The sequence below is a fragment of the Terrapene carolina genome, unplaced genomic scaffold, assembly GCF_002925995.2.
Source record: "Terrapene carolina triunguis isolate 2854851 unplaced genomic scaffold, T_m_triunguis-2.0 Scaffold231, whole genome shotgun sequence".
Lineage (NCBI taxonomy): Eukaryota > Metazoa > Chordata > Testudines > Emydidae > Terrapene > Terrapene triunguis.
In genome coordinates, this window is record NW_020664582.1 from 4,805,210 (window position 1) to 4,826,080 (window position 20,871).

The window sequence follows — 20,871 nt, forward strand, 5'->3', positions numbered from 1 at the left end:
TCCAAGAAGTTCAGTAAAAACACAACATACCAAAAACATAGTGATTAAATCTTTTGTCAATTTTTTCAAGCATTTTTTGCATTAATAGTACAAAATATTCATTACTCTAACTGCAAGGTAAAATTTAAGACTCTGAAGGACATATTCATTCTTAAAAAAGAGAGGCATTTTAGTCACGTACAAATTCCTAGTTAAAGACACGCTTGTGGAAAGGACTCATGAGTTGCATGTACAAGTACTGTAACTGAAGCTTTAAACTAATTGTCTGATGCTGATTAAAAATCTATTGGCAAGATAACAGTTGTTTCAGCCTCCGATTTGTAATAAGTGTGTTCAGTGATGTAACTGCAATGAAAGTAGTGTAGTGTCACTCAAGCAATTACATGTTGCTTTTGTACTAGAAGACTGATTGGAAGTCCTCTGCCATACAAGTAAAACCGCACTGAAAAGTTGGCTCCTATCACAGAGCCAAAGAGAGACGAGTGACTACAAATTAAAATATACACTGTGCTTTCCAAATGGAATACACTCAAGATATCCTGGGGAAAATTCTATCTCTAGCATGAGACTGGCTTCAGTTTTCTTTTTCTAATTATCAAGTTCTCTTATCTAGAATTGCAAATATTGCAAATGTAAAAGGATTTTGTTATAAGACTTAATAACATGAAGAAAAAAAGTCAAAGTTCTGGCATAGTTTTGGATTTGTTTGTTGGTTTGCTAAACCTCTTTCATCAGAGCAGAAAGACCTGAGAGCTTCATCAACTGCTTTCCTTAACTGCATTTTCTGTCCGTTAGGTGAATTTGGCCTCAGGAGCATAACTAGACTCTGGAGAAGGGAGCCTTATAGCACAGAAATGAGAAAGTGAAAGGGTCTTATTTCCTGCTTGCTGCAACTATACCCATGAATCTACTGGAATTTAAAAACTTCAGAACAACCCCTGATTTTCCGAGCTCTTGTTAAATGAAACTCGTTCATGTCTCACAGGCAGGGCCGGCTCTACCATTTTTGCGGCCCCAAGCAAAAAACAAACAAACAAAAAAACTGCTCGGACTCTGCCGCCCCAAGAATGGACAGAATGCCGCCCTTTAGCATGTGCCGCCCCAGGCACGTGCCGCCCCTTAGCATGTGCCGCCCCAGGCACATGCTTGCTCTGCTGGTGCCTGGAGCCGGCCCTGCTCACAGGGTTGTACTGCTTTGAAGCTCTGTTTCTGTGGAGCTCTTCAGCTCTGCAGGGACAAATGTACCATAAGAGCCTGTAGAGCTTACTTTCATGCTTTAGTCCTGTGTAGGCCCTAAATTTGGGTGGTGCATTTCAAGACTTAGGCCTGATCTGCACTCAAAGTTATATTGGCATAGCTACATTGACCAGGATGTGAAAAAACACATCCCTGACCAACATAACTATGCTGACAAACCCCCAGTGTAGATGCAGCTATGTCAACAGAAGAGTTTTTCCATCAACATAGCTAATGTCATTTGGGGAGATGGTGTTCCTATGCTGACAGGAAAAGTTTCTTTGGGCAGTGTAAGATGCATCTACCTTATGGGGCTATGCCGGTGTAGTCTATGCAATGTAGGCATACCTTCAGTGGATAGATTTTCTAGTTAATCAGATAAATGTTTATTTACTTTTGCTGTCCCATGATGACTTTGTGACCAAGCATATGTTCAGAACACCGCTTAGTTCTTGCTTCATTGAACATCTTCTCCAGGAAAATGTGAAATAAATTTTGCTACATCCTGGGACCCTTACTCTCCTAAGTCGTTTTAACACAGGCAGATACTCTCTTTAAATCTAGAAGTACTCACATGAGTAAGGTTGCAGATTTGGGCCCTTAATAAGGCACTGATTGATACTTCCATTAGAACTCTGAGACTCCAAAACAGTGCCAACGCTGTAAAATACTTGTCTGGATAAAAGCATCAGTGATGCATCTCATGTTTATTTTTAAGATGATGAGGACTACTTACCGCCCAACAAGAGACCGAAGAACACTGAGTCAGCAAATGAGGCTGCCAATGCTGGGAGAAGAAAAGTGAGAGAATTCAATTTTGGTAAGATTCAAATTCAAGTTTATCTCTGTCATTTGCTTCCTGAAAAAGTTTCTTCTTGATGACTCTAGATAACATCAGGTTGTGGGACTTTTGAAGAGATAAGTAGAGGCATTCAGTTAACAGCCTATATTTCTTTGTAGATATATTGCTGCAGAGCAAACAGTTGTCAGCCACCTGTATTTGTTCACCTGTAAAGTGTTCCTCTAGCCAAAATTTGGACTAACCAAAGTTGTAGCTTTTATAAACCATTTGGAAGCCATTGTGGTGGAGAGGAGGAAACCTGAATAATATAAACATTAGAAATAAGATAACACAAAGTAGAAGTCAGTTTAGCCATTTTCTCATCTGACCGCTTGAGAGAAAATCTGAGAAAAGAGTGAGGTCGGTCACTTTCACTTTAGCTTAATGGATAACTGGAGGTCCTAGGTCAGGAGCCAGTCCTAGTCAGTTTCTCTCCACACTTCAAGTGACACAGCGAAGGTGTGCCAAGGGGAGCCATGCTGGGGAAAAGAAGGGGGACTCCTTCATGGTGAGTAGCCTGGCTTAGGCCTTGTCTCCATGGGAAAGTGATTTTTTTTTTTAACATTGTGTCAAGTATCAGGGGGTAGCCGTGTTAGTCTGTATCTACAAAAACAACCAGGAGTCTGGTGGCACCTTAAAGACTAACAGATTTATTTGGGCATAAGCTTTCGTGGGTAAAAACCTCACTTCTTCAGATGCATAGAGTGAAAGTTACAGATGCAGGCATTATATACTGACACATGGAGAGCAGGGAGTTACTTCGCAAGTGGAGAACCAGTGTTGACAGGGCCAATTCAATCAGGGTGGATGTAGTCCACTCCCAATAATAGACAAGGAGGTGTCAATTCCAGGAGAGGAAAAGCTGCTTCTGTAATGAGCCAGCCACTCCCAGTCCCTATTCAAGCCCAGATTAATGGTGTTAAATTTGCAAATGAATTTTAGTTCTGCTGTTTCTCTTTGAAGTCTGTTTCTGAAGTTTTTTTGTTCAATGATAGTGACTTTTAAATCTGTAATAGAATGACCAGGGAGATTGAAGTGTTCACTTACTGGCTTATGTATGTTACCATTCCTGATGTCCGATTTGTGTCCATTTATTCTTTTGCGGAGGGACTGTCCGGTTTGGCCAACGTACATGGCAGAGGGGCATTGCTGGCACATGGCATATATAACATTAGTGGATGTGCAGGTGAATGAGCCCTTGATGGTGTGGCTGATGTGATTGGGTCCTCTGATGGTGTTGCCAGAGTAGATATGGGGACAGAGTAGGCAACGAGGTTTGCTACAGGGATTGGTTCCTGGGTTGGTGTTTCTGTGGTGTGGTGTGTAGTTGCTGGTGAGTATTTGCTTCAGGTTGGGGGGTTGTCTGTAAGCGAGGACTGGCCTGCCTCCCAAGGTCTGTGAGAGTGAGGGATCATTTTCCAGGATAGGTTGTAGATCATGGATAATGCGCTGGAGAGGTTTTAGCTCGGGGCTGTATGTGATGGCCAGTGGTGTTCTGTTATTGTCCTTGTTGGGCCTGTCCTGTAGTAGGTGATTTCTGGGTACCCGTCTTGCTCTGTCAATCTGTTTCCTCACTTCCCCAGGTGGGTATTGTAGTTTTACGAATGCTTGATAAAGATCTTGCAGGTGTTTGTCTCTGTCTGAGGGGTTGGAGCAAATTCTGTTGTATCTTAGCCCTTGGCTATAGACAATGGATCGTGTGATGTGTCTTGGATGGAAGCTGGAGGCATGTAGGTACGTATAGCGGTCAGTAGGTTTCCGGTATAGGGTGGTGGTTATGTGACCATCACTTATTTGCACTGTAGTGTCCAGGAAGTGGATCTCTTGTGTGGACTGGTCCAGGCTGAGGTTGATGGTGGGGTGGAAATTGTTGAAGTCCAGGTGGAATTCTTCAAGGGCCTTCTTTCCGTGTCAGTATATAATGCCTGCATCTGTAACTTTCACTCTATGCATCTGAAGAAGTGAGGTTTTTACCCACGAAAGCTTATGCCCAAATAAATCTGTTAGTCTTGGAGTCCACCAGACTCTTTGTTGTTTTTGTAGCGAAAGAGTGCATCCACATGCTTTGTTTATTCTGGCTTAAGCTACTTCCCTTTTGGATTGTGGTGTCTGCAGAGCACTGTGATTTTTTTTTTTTTTTTTTTTTTTTTGTTTTAGCCACACAGCGTGCTGGACAGATGCACAGTGTAGTGTTCAGTCCAGTGTTCTGCCATTAGGCTGTATACATTCTGGGGTTTTTCTCATAGCATATTGTGGGATGCCTACCAGAACATACTAGGATTTGGGCTCAGACTAAACAATTCCCATGGCTCGCCTGTGTTTTGTGAGGCAAGTACCATTTTCAAACTGCTATCAGACAGCGTGGAGAAAACGTGCCGAACACCATGATCCTGACTGTCATGAATGTGAAGGAGCTGCTGCACCTCTCTGTTGGTGTTCATGGCTTTGGATGGGTTGCGAGACAGCCACAGCCACATGGGTAGAGGAGGAGTTTGAAATAAAGCTGTTACTTCTGCACGACACTTTCCTGAAGCGGCTCCACTCGATGGAGCACCGCTTTTGCATTCAGCAAACTTAACGCTTACGGGCAGGACACGATAATGATGCAGAACTGGCATGACCAGCACTGGCAGCAGAACTTCGGAATGACAAAAGATACTTTGCTAGAACTCTGTGCAAAGCCTCCCCCTGGAGTTGCAGTGGTGGAACACCAACAGGGGGGGTTCCCCTTCACACTGAGAAGTGTACAGCCAAAACCCTTTGGAAGTTCACCGGCCCTTATTTCTACCAGTCAGTAGCTAACCAGTTTGGTGTTGGCAGATCAGCTGTCTGGACTGTTCTCATGGAAGTGTGCACTCCTATTGACAAGGTGCTGTTGGGCCATGTCATAAAGCTTGGTAGTGCACAGGAGGTTATTGACGGATTTGCACAAATGGCATTCCCACATTGTATTGGGACTATTGATGGGACCCATGTATCAATTCTTTGCCCCTCAGACTTCATCAGAAAAGGGTATTTGTCCGTGGTGTGCTGCAAGGCCTGGTTGATCACTGTGGAAGGTTCACCGATAATAATATAGGGTAGTCTGGCAAGGTCAAAATTGCCAGGAACTGTAGAAACTCAGCCCTGTTACTCCAATGAAAAAAGGAACTTTTGCTCCCAGGACCACTATGGACGTTAATGGTGTTGCGATTCCTCCTGTCATTCTGGGAAACCCAGCTTATCCTCTGCTTCCTGGGCTTCCGAAGCCTTTTACTGGACACATGACAGGAGAAGGATGCAGTTTAACTATACCCTGAGTAGCTACGGTATGACAGTGGAATGTGCTTTTGAAAGATGGAAGGGAAAGTGGAACTGTCTTATATCATAACAAGACCAGATGCTTGTGAGCCATATCTGCCCCGTGAGATAGGTGCTTGCTGTGTTTTGCCCAGCATCTGTGAGAGCAAGGGAGAAATCCTCACTGATGGTGGAGAGATTTTTCTCAATGTGAATAGCCAGAGACGGTGCCTCTAATGTGCCACAACTGGTTGGGGAAACAGTGTCAAGGGAAACGTGCTCCTACTTTGAAGCCAGAGTGCAATGGATCGAAAATGAATATACTGTAACCAAATGAATGGTGGGTGGGTGTGCATGAGAGAGAGAAGTGATGTTTTTATGGGCGAAAGGAGATTTCTTAACTGAGTTTCTCATGTTAAATGCATCTTAGCAGAGATGTATTTGACAGGGTCTGAGAACATATTCTTCCACGTCATCTTTTGCTTCACGCAGAGACTTTTCAGATGCTCAGCTGATTAAGGCTCCCTGTCTATCAGGACAGTGGCATTTCATTTGGTAGGGAGGACAGAAAAAAGGTGCAAGTAGATAGTGGTCTCCATGACAACAGTAAGTTGATATTTCTCATTTTTTGGAATGCCATTGCCATCTGCTCTTCCCAGTCTGGGGTGAGCTTGGACATTTTCCACCTTCCCCTTCCTGTAGGACCTCTCTGTATCAGTGCTGGCTGGGAGATTGATGGGTCATGGAAGATGGGAGGGGGCAGGCTAGTAATTGGATGTGCGTCTCTATAGGCGACCCTTACTGGAGCGTGTTACCCTTAGGTGTGTTCCCAATAGATAGAGGATGGCTTTGTTCAAAGTCAGTGGGCAAACCAGTGAACTATGCAGTGCTAATGTTTCCTAGGATGGTGCCCCCATGCCTTAAATTGGTCCAGGAAAGGAAGGGAAATGCCATCTATCTTGGCAGCCCCAAAAAAGCTGCATTGGTTTGCAAAGTGCATGCCAAACAGAGGACTATCTTTGCTTTAAATTCTGTTTTTATAACTCATGCAGATCGGGAGCACTACAAAATAAGTAGACTTTTGCAGTAATTGGTTTGAAACCAAGGGGTGGTTAATACTGAAGGTCAGATTAAAATTAGCCATGAATGCTTTATAATCCCTATGCATTTTGAAATGTCTCTAGCCTAATTTTGGCAATTTACGTGATAAAATGTAAAGGTAGCTAAAAGCTTGGGGCACTGATTAAATTGTGAACCAAACTACTTTTTCTGTGGCTTTTTCTCCTACTGTATCTGCTGTTAAAATAAACGTGCTTTGAAATGTGTTTGGTTTTTCTTTTAACCCCTGCAGTACCACCATCTTGGAGAATCACACAGGAAGGGGGATGGGACAATGAGTGGTATGTTTGGCCAGTGGTTGTGGAATTTGATACTTCAGGGGAATAAACCTTTTAGGGCTTAAAGGGAAGATGCCATTTTGAGCACACTAAAAGAAGGTTGGGGAGAGCTGATTAGGCAGAAACTCCACCCAAAATGGCAGCATCCAGCCAACACCTGGAACACAGTTGTTTAAGAAATCTCCTTATATAGTTGTATTGTGTTACAGTACCTAATACTTAGTAGTATTTCTTCCCTATACAGCAGTTTCAGGCTGGCTTTCTGCCTGGATTTCTCTGGTTCCTGGGTCTCTGGCTCAGGGTTTGGCATGCCAAAGAGATCTTGGCTGTCTGGGAGAATCTCCTGGATGAAGTCCAGGGTTGCTTGGGTGCCTTTGATGGTCTCTGGGGTACTTCCAAGGCCACCCTCCCAAAACAGTCCATGCAGGTCCCACCAGGACTAGTGCTTAAGAATGGGGAGTCCCCAGCAGAGATTCTCCTGTGAATCGCTAAATCTAAAGCAGATTGGTGAGTGCAGGATGAGTTACCAGATAATTTGAAAAAAAAAAAAAGTTTGTATGGCCGCAAGGGCATTTATCGTGAAAAAATTAGTTATTCCAAAAAAATTTGCCATGTGGACAAGGCCTTGTTCTTACCTAAGCTTGAAATACACAGTGTATCTTTGACATCCAAGAAATTGCATATAAAAATCAATTATAACCCCTGAAGCTGTATGTATTTTCCAATAGGAGATTTGATATTTAAAACAGATTTTGGTATAGACTTGAAGTTGACCCCGTATCTCCTCTTACATGAGAGAATGATTTTCAGCAAAAGGAGGTGAAACGGCTAAACGTATCAGTCTAACTTGGAGCTTGTAACTGGAGAGGTCAGAAAAGTCTACTCTACATATAGGCAACAAAAATGCTTGCTTAGTAGTCACTAAAAGCCAGCCAGCAGCTGGCACCATCTTCAAAAAGCCAGTAGTCTCTTCCTAATGGTATTGAATTGATATGAGAACAAGATGCAATTTCTGTCACAGGACTTAAACTGTTTAAAAATACTGCAGTTCAGTCCAGTTCACCATACAACACACAACTGGATTTGGATAACGTCTTTCTTGCAGTCTGCATCTTCTTTCAGAAATAGGAATTGTATGGATGACTTGCAAATCCAGCCAACATCAGGACTTTGGCAAATACTGGATTAATGAAGAGGATGGCATGATGCCTCCTGACCCATGTAGTTTTACAGATTTGCGCCAAAACAGCTTCATGTACTCGGTGTAAGCTTTATCAAGCTTTCCTAATTAAGCTTCTCAGGCTCTGGATTTAAATAACTGTCAATAGCTGCTGAAAATTGACTTTACCCCTGATGGTGGTGTGAGCTGCTGACTGAAACGTCGAAGAAAACCCATTTTTTGGACTAATTTTAGCCCATTTTTGTTCTTTAATTTTTTTAAACTTGGTTTAACATCTGCACAAGTTTTGGAGGTAATCTTAAACATTTTATTCTATCCTATTTCTTTGATATACATGTATATTGAGATGTAGAGTGTGTACCAGACCCCTATATATATTGAGATGTAGAGTGTGTATCACACCCCCACATGAATCTGTGTGCGTGTGAGCTATAAAGACATACTGTTTATTCCAGAATTCAGTAGCAAAACACTCTTTGTAAAGGCTCGGTCTCATTTGTAGTCTAACGTGTCCTCCTTTTTTCCTTACAGAGAAATGGAATGCCCGAATTACAGACTTGAGAAAGCAGGTTGAAGAATTATTTGAAAGAAAATATGGTATGTGTTAACAAACTCCTTTCCAAACAATTGCCTCTAGCCCTTTGACAGCGGAAGTCTCAACTTTTTGGCATGCATCCTGTTTTTGGCTCTGGAACATGCCAGGACTGACAGCACTGAAGGGTTTAATTTCATACAAGACTTAAAGCTGGAGAAAATAGCTCTTTATGAACACGTGGGCCAGGATTTTCAAACTTGGGTGCCTAAGGTTAGGCACCTAACTAAGTAACTTTATTCTTCAATCATGCAGAGCATCCTGATCTCCAATAAACTCTAATCTTAGGCATCCCCATTTGAAAGTTCTGACCTTTACTCTTACTTTTATTAATCTTACTAGCAATAAATCAAGTCCTTACATAAAGTAATATTTAGATCTGTTACTTGGAAGGCCCTTCCTATGGTAATTATTTGCTTCTTTGCTGTTGTGGATGGCAGATTGTTGCTTCATTTTAAAAACAATCAATCATGTGATCCCTAAAAGGAGAAGGGAGTGCATGTGTCCGACTGTGAGGCTGATTGTCATGTGTTGCAGTCAGAATCATTTCTGTGTCTGTACAAGAGAGCCGACCAACTGCATTTGTTGACAGAGGGACAAAGGTTATTACGTTCTTTGAAATTGATATTTTTTTTCTGGTACCCATCTACTGTTAAAAATGGGAGTATCTTTTTGGATGTCATTCAAAACTGGAGTCGTGACCACTTAGTCATTAAATATCCAGGGCCAGATTCTCATCTGGCATAAATCTGTATAGCACCATTGAACTCAAATGATGGCTAACTAAATTGGCCTGATTTTAGTGGTGCTACACAGACATAAATCAGCTGAGAATCTGGCTTATAATATCTGGTTTTGCTATGGAGGGGAGTTGTAGTCCCAGTGGCACCACCTAACTTTGAATTTGGTGGTTGCATTTAGCCTCCCTGAAAGTCTCTGATAGTTTCAGTTAGTGAAGGACAGTCCTGCAGCCATCTGTCTGAATTGATACTTGAGGTTATGGTGCATGCTTCAAAATCTGTCACCTTATGTCCTAGAAGTGGCTGCATATCAGTGAAGGGTAAAGTGATCCTATATTCAGAATCAAATTCTGTCCTCCTGTATGTATGCATATCTCCTACATTTCAATGAGTTGTGGATGTCCAGAATTGTGCCTATTCTTTGTAATATTACTCAGGATTTCTAGGTGACAGGTGCTTTACAAATGTCAGTCATTATTATTTACTACTGACACTTCGAGTATTATCTTTTTGTATTTGGATGTAAAGTAAATGTACAAATGTATTATAGTGTAAACGCAATTCCTTAGCTGGCGAATACAGATTAATTTGAAAAATGAAAATCTAGTTATGGTAGAATTTGAATACCAAACCTTGTAAGGATCCAAATCAAGAAACTTCACTGCAGACTGTACTGCTGATTATGTCTTTGCTCTGTCTGGAGATAAGAGAATCTGCTAAACATTTTATTGATTTAAGAAAAATAAAGATTACGACTTGTAAAAACTTACCTGTTGTTAGTTATTTATTTAAATAGCATTCTCGTTATTATTTTAAATCTGTTTTTAGTTGATGCCTTGTAGTGATCTGAGCCTTCGGAATTTTGGTGTTGCACCTTTATCTTTGTTTCCCTATGGCCATTTGTAGTTTACAAACATTTCTTTCCTTCTGAAGCTGTTCCCTTGGGTTTGTGATGCTTCTCACCACTCACCCACTGATTTACTTGGCAGACCTCTAGTATTGTAATAAAACTTCCCTAATGAAGGATTAATATAATATGTGGCAAGTTTCATGGATTGCCATGTGACTCATTCTGTGGAGATCATCTCTGAATATGCCATTTCCTAAAAATTTCTCCAGATGGATCTTTGTCACTTCATAATATATAGTTAGTCCCGTTCCAGTTTGGGCCTATATATACTAGGGTTGAAACCATACTAGCGACAACTGTGTTCAAACTAGACTATCTTCATACAATTTTCTATCATATTTATAACCTTATGCAGAATATAAGACTAATAAACAATATTTTCAAAGTTTCCTCTTTTGTGTAACTTGCACATTGGGCTGCCTGACATAATAATAATAATATGTTTCTTTCAAAGTAGGACTTCAAATAATGTGTATTTAAATGCCCTTAAATACTCGATTGGCTCTTCCCCATATATAAAATGTGATTAAGCATTTGGTGTACAGCTAACTTGATTATTTTGAACACAGCCTATGTCTGACTGGCTGCGTCCACATTGAATTATGTCACTTGAGAAAGTGCCCTGGCCGCCATATACTTTCAGAAGTCATTAACGCAGCTGAGATTACTCTCATGTGGCCTTAACTCAGATTGCTGCACTTGTAGTTAGTGGATCACTTACTGGACCTCATCCTGATTCTACTGGAATCCATGACAAAACTCCTATTAACTGTAAAGGGAACAGGATCAGGTCTACAGCATGAAATCTCACTACTGAGTCTTGTGCAATATCTAGGCAATACAAGGAGTTAGGAAAAGAGTTGCAGCTGGTACATGGTGCTCTGCCTTCATGAACTTATCTGTTCTAAGATGCTAGTCTTCAATATAGACTGTATAAAGCATTGTGTCTTGAAATACTTAACTGGTTTTGTAGCTATGTATGCAGTGTCATCATTAACTCTAAATTTCCTTGAGAAGCCTCATGGTTTGTCTTGCAGTGTAGATTGTATCTTAGAAGGATGGTTTCTTTGCGTTACTGTCTGCACTTTCAGGGCCAAATTCTGCCCTCAGATAATACATCATTAAAGTCAGTGAGTTGTATATGCAGGCACTTTCAGGGCCAAATTCTGCCCTCAGATAATACATCATTAAAGTCAGTGAGTTGTATATGCAGGTACCCCAGAGCAGATTTTGGTCCATAAAACACTTCCTTCTTGCTTCTAATGTTCATAGCTAAACCCCAAACAACAAAATACACCAAACAGTTTTGTTGGTAATAGAGAATTCTTGGGATTAATGTTCTTCTTCTTGTAAAGGCATACTGAGGTTATTTTCTGACTGTGCTACCAATGAATGAGCTATTGGCTTTTTATTTTTGAAGACCGGTTGTTTTTAGGACCACATTTTTGTTCTTGGCCTTATAAGAAATGTATTGTTAGCTCCATCAGTCAATTCCTTAACTATTGAAATAAAGTAGAACTTCATTAAGTCATTCTAAAGACTAGAAGCCCATTATAAATTACTGAATTTTTGTTACCATGTTGGCAAACTCAGAATTAATGCGTCGAAAAATGTACTTGGTTTGTAGTTTTGATTATTTGATATTCTACAATGTACTAGAAAATGAAACCAAAGTAAGATGAAACCTCGCGGTAACAGGTGCAGAGTCTGCTGCTAAATTTTTGCTGAGAAATGGGAAAAGAGGAAAAAAGACTTCGCTTGTGGGGTGTATATGAGATAGAGAATGGGAGACGTTCCCACTGTAAATACATCATAAATAGAGTGGTTAGGTGTTTAGAGTGATAATAAGCATTTATTGCGTGCTTATCTGCTTGTATTTATATTATTCAGATTAGTACCAAGCAAATAGGTTAGATAAGGTGATAAGCTATGCTAATGTTTTTATTTTCCTTTTATCTTAAAGCTCAAGCTATAAAAGCAAAAGGTCCAGTGTCTATCCCGTACCCGCTTTTCCAGTCACATGTAGAAGACTTGTATGTGGAAGGACTTCCAGAAGGAATTCCCTTCAGGAGGCCATCTACCTATGGGATCCCACGCCTTGAGAGGATACTGCTGGCCAAGGAGCGGATACGGTTTGTGATTAAGAAGTAAGGAGCTTTTGCATTTATTTTCACTCTTCCTTTCTTCATACTGTGCTCTAACCAAAATTCTTCACTGTCTCTGAGAATTTCCAAATTGATTACTACCAACAGATGGTTTTGTAGTGCTAACAAGAAGTAATTTTTTCTGTCAAACCACTAAAGCATTGTTCGGGCACAGATTTGACACCACAATGCTGATTGTACAAAATCCCAATTGGTGAAGAATTTTCTCTAATGTCATGGGCCAGATCGTCAGCTGGTGTAATTTGGCATAACTCCATTGACTTTGGGGCTATACCAGTTTATACCAGCTGAGGATCTAGGTGTGAATTTCAAGTTTTTATGGTTCTGTTCTTCTGTTTTTCCTATCAGCATATTGTCTCGAGTTGTCCAGTGACTGGTAGTGTGTGACATTCACCATTAATAGCTTGGTGGTTCTCTTCAGTCAGATGTGATAGTGCAAGTAATATAAATGAAGCTAAGATGCAGGACAACTGCCATTTTTACATGTTTAATGCTGTTAATGGAAGTCTCTCCATTGACTGCCATGAGCTTTGGATCAAGACCATAATTAGCGGAAGAGGAAAATGTTTTGTTTCCATATGTTGCATTCCCTTCAGCATTGGTGTTAGTTTCCCAGATTTCCAGGCTATATGTTTCATTGATATCTGTGCAAAGCCTTTTGTGGGTGTCCACAGGAAAGTAAGATGAGGCTGCAATGAGAGCACAGACTCTGTTCTGCAACTGATTATTATCTTTGAGATCTGCTACCTTTGTCTCACTTGGAAAAAAAAAAATCTCTGAACAGAGATTTTGATTTTCATAGACTATCTTCCACCCTTCCTAAATTGGTCACAAGCCAAGGATCCTTAATAAAGTACAGCAATTCTGTTACCTTTTCATTACTTTTATTGTGTGTAGTAACCAGAGCTGGCTGGAAAACAAGCATTCTTTATCACGGCAACGTTGGAGGCTTGAAAATCTTTTTTCGTTCCGCATGGGAAGAAAAACAAAAAATTGAAGAATGAACTTCCTTGAACATTTTTGCTAAATGAAATTGTATGGACTTAGACTGTAAGCCCCTTGGAGCAGAGACTTTTAGTTCTGTGTTCGTACGGTCCCTAGTACAGTGTGGTCCTGATCCAAGATTAGGGCACCTCGGTGCTACAGTAATACAAATAATTATTAAGATTGAAACATTTTTGCATCAAAAAGGTCAGGTTTTTGATTAGTCTCTTTATGCCCCTTTCTGTGACGAGGATTGAAGAGTCCACCCTGGACACCAGAAGCCTTCCCATCAAAGTTTGTATGTGTCTGTGAAACGTTTTGGCTTCAACAAAACTGCATATCTCAGCAAAACACTATTTGTCAACAATTCTTCTGACAAGCTGTAGTAATAGCCTTCAGGGTTTGGTATTGACTAGAACCAGTATGCTGGGGATTCTGAATACTGTTCTGGTCCCACAGTGGTAACTAAGAGTAGAATTTGCTACAGAGCTGTATGCTATAACTTCCCATTTGGTAAAAATGTATCAAAAGGTATGTTAATGCTGAAGAATGTATATTTGTTAAAATTTTTCAGACATGAGCTTTTGAATTCAACACGAGAAGATGCACCGCTGGACAAACCAGCTGCAGGAGGTAGGACTTCTAAACTTTTGGATTGCATAACATGATTAAATATGATAATATGATTAAATGTCTTCTATTCGTAAAGAGGCATCAAAATCCTTGATAACATACCACACCAAAATTTGCAAAATGGGAATGGGCAAAAAATGCTGGGTATCCATTTATGCCATATCTATAATTGTAAATGTATTTACAATAAGCACATACAGATTTTGTTACTGACCTTCTTTGTAACGTGCTTTGAGATCTACTGATGAAAAGCACTAAAGAGCTAGATATTATTATTGTATTTAGAAAATATAACATGAGGCCCAGAACAATGCATTTATGAACCTGAATTTAAACCAAATGTGTTGCACACAGGTGGTGAAGGTAAAATGAGATGTGAATAGCTAAACTGGCTGTATCTTTTTTTTTTTTCACTTCAAGGAACATTGTGCTTTTATGAGTCTTACTGAGCTAACCTATCAGATAAAATTGGCCACATAGAGATGCTATCATTTGATTATTAGTTTGACAGGGCAGGCTTTCTATCTCCACAGTCGATGCCATTTTAGTGGCTAGAGAGGTATATTATAATCCGTATCCATCCGTTTCTTTTCCCCCAAACCTGGAAGACAAAGGATTACGTGGGTGTGGGGTTTTTTTGTTTTTTTTGGTTTTTTTAAGAAATATACGTATAGCATTGTGTGTATGATAACTGGAAAATTACTTTCCTCAATATGTGTTTTGATTAAGTTGTTATCCTACCACCTGTCCCCACTTCAGGGTCAGGTTTTGCTAATTGTCTGAAGCTGGATGTTAAGAGTCTATATAAATTGTAATGTAGCTTGAAGCGATGGTAGCTCATATAAGCCTCCTAAACCCCAAAAATGCACATTGTCAACCTTGATCTGAGAGGGGGAATTGGGAATATTGGAGAGTTCCTGAATCCATGGTAGAGGCATGAGACCTAGGAGTAAGAGTCTGCATTGGTGAAGCTTGTGTATCATTCTTTGTGCGGCCGTGTGCTAGTATTTAAAGAAAAACAAATATTAAATACCTGTTAAAAAAAATAAGGGTTTAAATTAAGCACAGAAAATAAGATTTAAGGATGTCATTCCATCCTTAACCAATTGCATGAAGGTATTGTATGTCACCCGCAAAGTAAGATCACCCACTGTTGTGAACCTCTTCACCCACCTGCTTTGAGGACCAAATTCAAGTGGTTGTAGGCATAGGATACGCTAAGGATGGAGTGCAAAGCATAACTATCCTTGCTTTTGTGATTTTTAAATCCAGCCCCCTTTTGCTGTTTTACTGAAGGGTTTAATAGAAGTAGTATGAAGACAAATGAGGTGTACTCGCGTCTCTTGATATCCTTATGGTTGAGGAAACATAACCCATGCCTTGTTGTATAGTGTTAGTGAATAGCAACTTTGTGTCACTTGTCTTTACAATGTTGCAGTTAATCAAAATAATTAAGGAAAGTTATCTTTGTTCTGTTACTGTTAATTGTAGTGAAAGAAGAGTGGTATGCCCGAATCACCAAATTAAGGAAGATGGTAGATCAACTTTTCTGTAAAAAATTTGGTAAGTACACTGCTAGTATTCCAACTTCTTGTGTGGCTTTTAATCCATAGTAGGTTGATTTCATATTAGCTATCCTTAAGACAGCTTTATTGGATCCTTCTGAGGCATAAGTGATATACCTATCTCCTAGAACTGGAAGGGATCCTGAAAGGTCATCAAGTCCAGCCCCCTGCCTTCACTAGCAGGACCAAGTACTGATTTTGCCCCGGATCCCTAAGTGGCCCCCTCAAGGATTGAACTCACAACCCTGGGTTTAGCAGGCCAGTGCTCAAACCACTGAGCTATCCCTCCCACCCCGGAGAGTGGATAAAACCCTTGAATGAAAATTTTCCAGATGCTTGAAATCCTGACTGTTAAGCAAAAATAAATCTTTTATTGCTGTAATGTTTATTCAAAAGGGTAAATTTACAGTAAAGTTCATCTGTAAAGTTACCTTTTATGGTTCTAATTTGGAGTTTTCTCTCCAGTTGTGGTAAAGCAAACAGTCAGCTTATTTTTCAATGTACAGTATAACATCAGTGGCACTATTAGGATTTATAGCTGAGCATTTCTGGGCTTTTTGAATTTGAATGCTGTTTCCCCCAGCCTACTTAGGAACATGTACAGGTCAAGAATGAAACTACTGAAAGTGTGATACTGTATGAAAATAAGTTCAAATCGCTTTGAGCCCAATCCTGCTTTGACTTGTTCTCCTGTGCAAACCCATTGGCATTAATCTTTAATCCAACACTGTTGGTGGGCTACATTCTGAACATCAGATGAGAGACTATGATGATTAATCCACTAAACTCTGTGTCTTCAACTTGGAGTCCAGTGGGTTTGGATATTCTTTGCTATGCTAGGACCTAATGTTACTGTTTATGTGATGGCCCAGAGACTTTGTGATAGTTTTTGCTGAACCAAAATGTTTGGCTGGACTGATCGATCATTGGATTTATTTGGTTGAATTTTCTGTTATTCTAACAGCTGAGGCCCTAGGGAGCACTGAGCCGAAGGCTGTCCCATACCAGAAATTTGAGGCACACCCCAGTGATCTCTATGTGGAGGGTCTGCCAGAGAACATTCCATTTAGGAGTCCGTCCTGGTATGGAATTCCTCGGCTGGAAAAGATTATTCAAGTGGGCAACAGAATAAAATTTGTAATCAAAAGGTAGGTGAACATTTTAGTGCATAAATTGAAAAAGCAAGAGGAAAAGGCCAAGAGATTGATTGATTGAAACAAAAGAAAAGCTTTCAGCTTTATAATACCATAAAGCATTCTGAGTTCTGGTACCAGGCAGACAGAAGATATTTCACATTGCAAAGAAAATTGGTGTTCGCAATTTAGGCCATAATCTTCCTAAGTATCTATATAGCAACTAGCGCATTTTGGTGACAATTTGAAATAAATAATATTAAAATCAAAACATAGATTCATAAAACAAACAAAAAATCATTATTCGGAGACTGTATAGAACAATTTGATAACCTGCTCTCTAATTACAGGCCAGAACTACTAACTCTCAGTCCAACAGAAGTTACTCAACCAAGATCTAATACGCCAGGTAGGATGCATACTGTATGCAAGTTCCATCTATATATCCATATGCAGAATAAATATATGAAATGAATTTTTCTGACCTCTATGCATGACTAAAGTGGTACCAAATATGTATAAATACAGAAGAGAAACTCTCTTTAAACTAATATATTTGTACTTGAAGGAATCTTTCATATTTTTGCTAAATTAGAAATTAACCACAATCTTTGTAAAAGCAAGTGTGTGTGATATAAATATATCTTGACCGACAATTAACTCTCTTCCTCACTTTACTGAGTAGGAAAATATTTAAACGTGTAGGAGTGAGGGGTTGGTGTTTGGTGTGAGAGAAATTTTTTGGAGCACTACATCATTTTTTTTTTTTTAAAATGAAGCACAATATTATTTTTGCTTCTGGGAATACTGGTATACTCTTCACAAGGTTTATAAGAAACCAATATGGCCATCCTTGAAAATAATGATCTGAAACACATTATGGTTGGTGTCCAGCTAACCTCTGACACTTTAGAAATTGAATGGTTCATACTTAAAACCTAGAGGAAACTTAAGTTCTCAAGAAGTTCTATTAGGGCCTAATCCAAAGCCCATGGAAGTCACTGGGCATCTTTCCATAAACTTCAGTGGGCTTTTGATCAGGCTCTTAATGTCTTGTGTGATCGTAATCATCTTTTAAAAGTGAGAAGTGCCTCTCCTTCTCCAGAATGATTTTTTTTAAAGAACCATAAAGTGTAGTGAAGGAAAAAGAACCCAGATGACTCTTTCAGGCCTCCTTTTTTTAATCTCCTAAAATAAGGGAACTGCTAGGAAATGATAGATCAGGGATGTCATTTTGTAAGTACGTTGGTATTTCATGACTATGTACACAACGAAGTTCAGAACTTGTTTCATATAAGAGGGTGAGTCCCCTAGTGGTTGTAACACAGGTCTAGGAACCTGCTTTACTAGATTTCTCTTGCCCCCATTTACCCACCTGGGTGCAATATCTACCAAACAGCAGTGTTATGACACTGAATTTATTTGTAAAGCATGTTGAGATCATCAGGTCAGAGGTACCATGTATGTGCAGATTGGTACCTGATCACTTTAATGACTTATAAAGCACAGTTTGATTTAGTCAAGAGGCTATATTCACAATTTTCAATCCATAGAACCACAAAAAATGTTAGGTTTTACCTAACCAGAGAATGCAGGTCGCTTTTTCCTCCAAATGTTTGCAGTTCAATAGTATCCACGTCTTATGAAAGCATATTGGAGATTTTTCTTGGCTTTCAGGGATAAGACTTGTATGAGGAGATAGGGTAGCCTGTTGAAAGCTGCACTGCAGAGTTGGGCAGCATCTAGTTTCAGTCTTGCTGCCAAAGCCCTTGCTCATTGTCCTACTGTACGACATAACTGGTGGGTTGACAAGATAACTGCAACAATAAGTATGAACAATATCAGTGACGAAAGAAACTGTTTTCATAGCATCTTACTTCTGGAAGAACTGGCATGCAGCAATCACCATTTAAAAAAAAAGAAAAAAGCCTAATAGAGTGATCAGAATGACATGCTGATTTTCCCACTGGTTACTATATCTATCATCAGCTGCTGGGAAAGACTAGTGCTGTAAATACACACAAAACTTTGCCTGTGGCCATATCCAGGGCACAAGTTAAACAAATAAACACAGAAAAAATGTTCAGTTTGGCTTGAAACGCTAGTGAAAACCACTGGATGCAACATTCTTTCCTGGCAATTAGTCCTAAGGCAAAACTGGAGAATGTCCCCTGTGCCATTGTTGCTAAAGCAGACTGTGTGTCCCCAAACACACATACCAATTTTTTCGAACAATTCAGAATGTTAGTTTTGCAGAGCAATAAATAAAGATAGTTTCTATACCAGATAGTTTAGGGGGACAACATTTTGATTTTGTATTTTAAAAAAATTCAAGAATTATTTTGGCTAGTAAGAATAATATGGTGCTCTTTGGTTGGATAGAAAACTTCCCCTCATGTGTGTTCAGCCCAGACGATATTCCCTTGTGCTTCTTGTGTGGTGGCACTAGAAATCTAAAAATAAAGCTGTTCGGTATATTTTTTCACTTGCCAAGTTAAAGCCCCAATCTTGCAAATACTTTCTTGTATGCATAAGACTGTGTGTTAAATGCTTGCAGGACTGGAGTCCATGTGAACTCTTTTAAATTAGTAAACAACATAAATGGTGAAAATTATGAACATTCTTTGTTTTTTATAATTGAAGGGGTTAGAAGTAAAATGGACCAGATAATTTGTTCATTGAAATATGATTTTGAGCCTGTGATCCTGTGCACATATTGCTTGTTTCATACATATGCATTTTTTAAAAATGCTGGTTTCATTTCTACAGTACAAGTTATCTCTCCTCAATGGATATGATCAATAATTATAATTGCACTGTTTGTTGGGGGAATAAAATGAGTATATTTAAGTATTTTTTATTTCCACTAACATGCTCCCTGCCTCCCTCTCCACCTAATTTAGAAAATTGGCTCCTGGCTTGCTTTCTGTCACCAACTTTCATTTATAATAAAAGCAAGACTACAATATTTTTGATAGTCAAAATTTATGACAAAGCTCTAAATCTTCATATTCTGTTCTAAAGATTTTTAATCTCATGAGCTAAAATCATTAATAATTCTGGTTGTGTCAAAGCCACTAAAATAATTCCTTCCCACTGCCCAGGGTCCTGAAGGACAAGTTCATACACTTGTGACAGTGATAGAGATTTATAATCATGCTTAGACGTATTTTCCCATCATTATATACATATTCTGTATATAATTTCAGTTACCTTAATAAGCAGTACACATGTAAATCCTTCTATACCAAATTGTGATTGCACATCTTAGAAAGTAAGACAATTTTTGCATTGATAGTTAGACTCCAGTGATAAAAGAAATATGTTTAGGACTACTACTTTTTCCCAAATATCCGTTAATAACTCAGTAACTCAAGATGCATCTATTTTTGATTTTCAGTCAAAGAAGATTGGAATGTCAGAATCACAAAACTAAGGAAGCAAGTGGAAGAGATATTTAATCTAAAATTTGGTGAGTTAAACCTTAAGTAAACTGTGTTGTAGTGCTACTCTGTTTTAAAACAATTTTCTGTACAAGGAGTACTGTGGTGCACAATAAATTAAAACAAATATTAAAAATGTGGCAGAACAACAGATCTGGGAGTCTTGGGTTTTATTCCCCACTCTTGCTAGTGGCTTGCTATGTGACATGGGGCAAGACATATCTGTACTCTCTGTGCCTAGGTTTCTCTAAAAAGGGGATTAATTATATTTATGCAAATTCATAACGGGCTTTCAGATCCTTAGGTGAAAGGAACTCTTATAAAACAGTAGCAGATACTGTGGACCTAGATTGATAACTATTGCAAGATCCTACCTAGTGAGATCCGCAAAATCACTACATGCACTGATTCCAAACTGTGGAATGATGGTGGGAAAGTTGTTTTAAACCCCTTCTCTCATCCTTTTCTGATTCCGATTGGGGTGCTGCTGCCACTAATAAAAATGCCAGCCTTACTAAGAACAATTGAACTAAAATGCCTCCCATCTGAGCTCATCACGTCATCTTTATTTTCAGCCCAAGCCCTGGGGCTTTCAGAGGCAGTGAAAGTTCCCTACCCTGTGTTTGAATCGAACCCTGAGTACTTGTATGTGGAAGGCTTGCCAGAAGGAATCCCCTTCCGGAGTCCCACGTGGTTCGGAATTCCACGCCTTGAAAGAATTGTCCGTGGAAGTGGCAAAATCAAATTTATTGTTAAAAAGTAAGTTTATCATT

General features: G+C 39.5%; 1 protein-coding gene across 6 annotated transcripts in view; it reads left to right on the top strand.

Annotated features, from left to right (window-relative positions):
• Window positions 1-20,871, top strand: part of GTF2I (general transcription factor IIi) — a 74,420-nt gene that overhangs the window by 36,936 nt on the left and 16,613 nt on the right. For all 6 annotated transcript variants that reach the window (XR_003370027.2, XM_026656424.2, XM_029912498.1 and 3 more), the window contains exons 13-21: window positions 1,955-2,056; window positions 8,465-8,530; window positions 12,139-12,322; window positions 13,899-13,957; window positions 15,449-15,520; window positions 16,487-16,670; window positions 17,006-17,064; window positions 20,056-20,127; window positions 20,674-20,857. Coding sequence is in view for 5 of the 6 variants with exons in the window: in XM_026656424.2 (XP_026512209.1) it covers window positions 1,955-2,056; window positions 8,465-8,530; window positions 12,139-12,322; window positions 13,899-13,957; window positions 15,449-15,520; window positions 16,487-16,670; window positions 17,006-17,064; window positions 20,056-20,127; window positions 20,674-20,857 (982 nt within the window). In the remaining variant the exon portion in view is untranslated. The remainder of the gene's footprint in view (window positions 1-1,954; window positions 2,057-8,464; window positions 8,531-12,138; window positions 12,323-13,898; window positions 13,958-15,448; window positions 15,521-16,486; window positions 16,671-17,005; window positions 17,065-20,055; window positions 20,128-20,673; window positions 20,858-20,871) is intronic.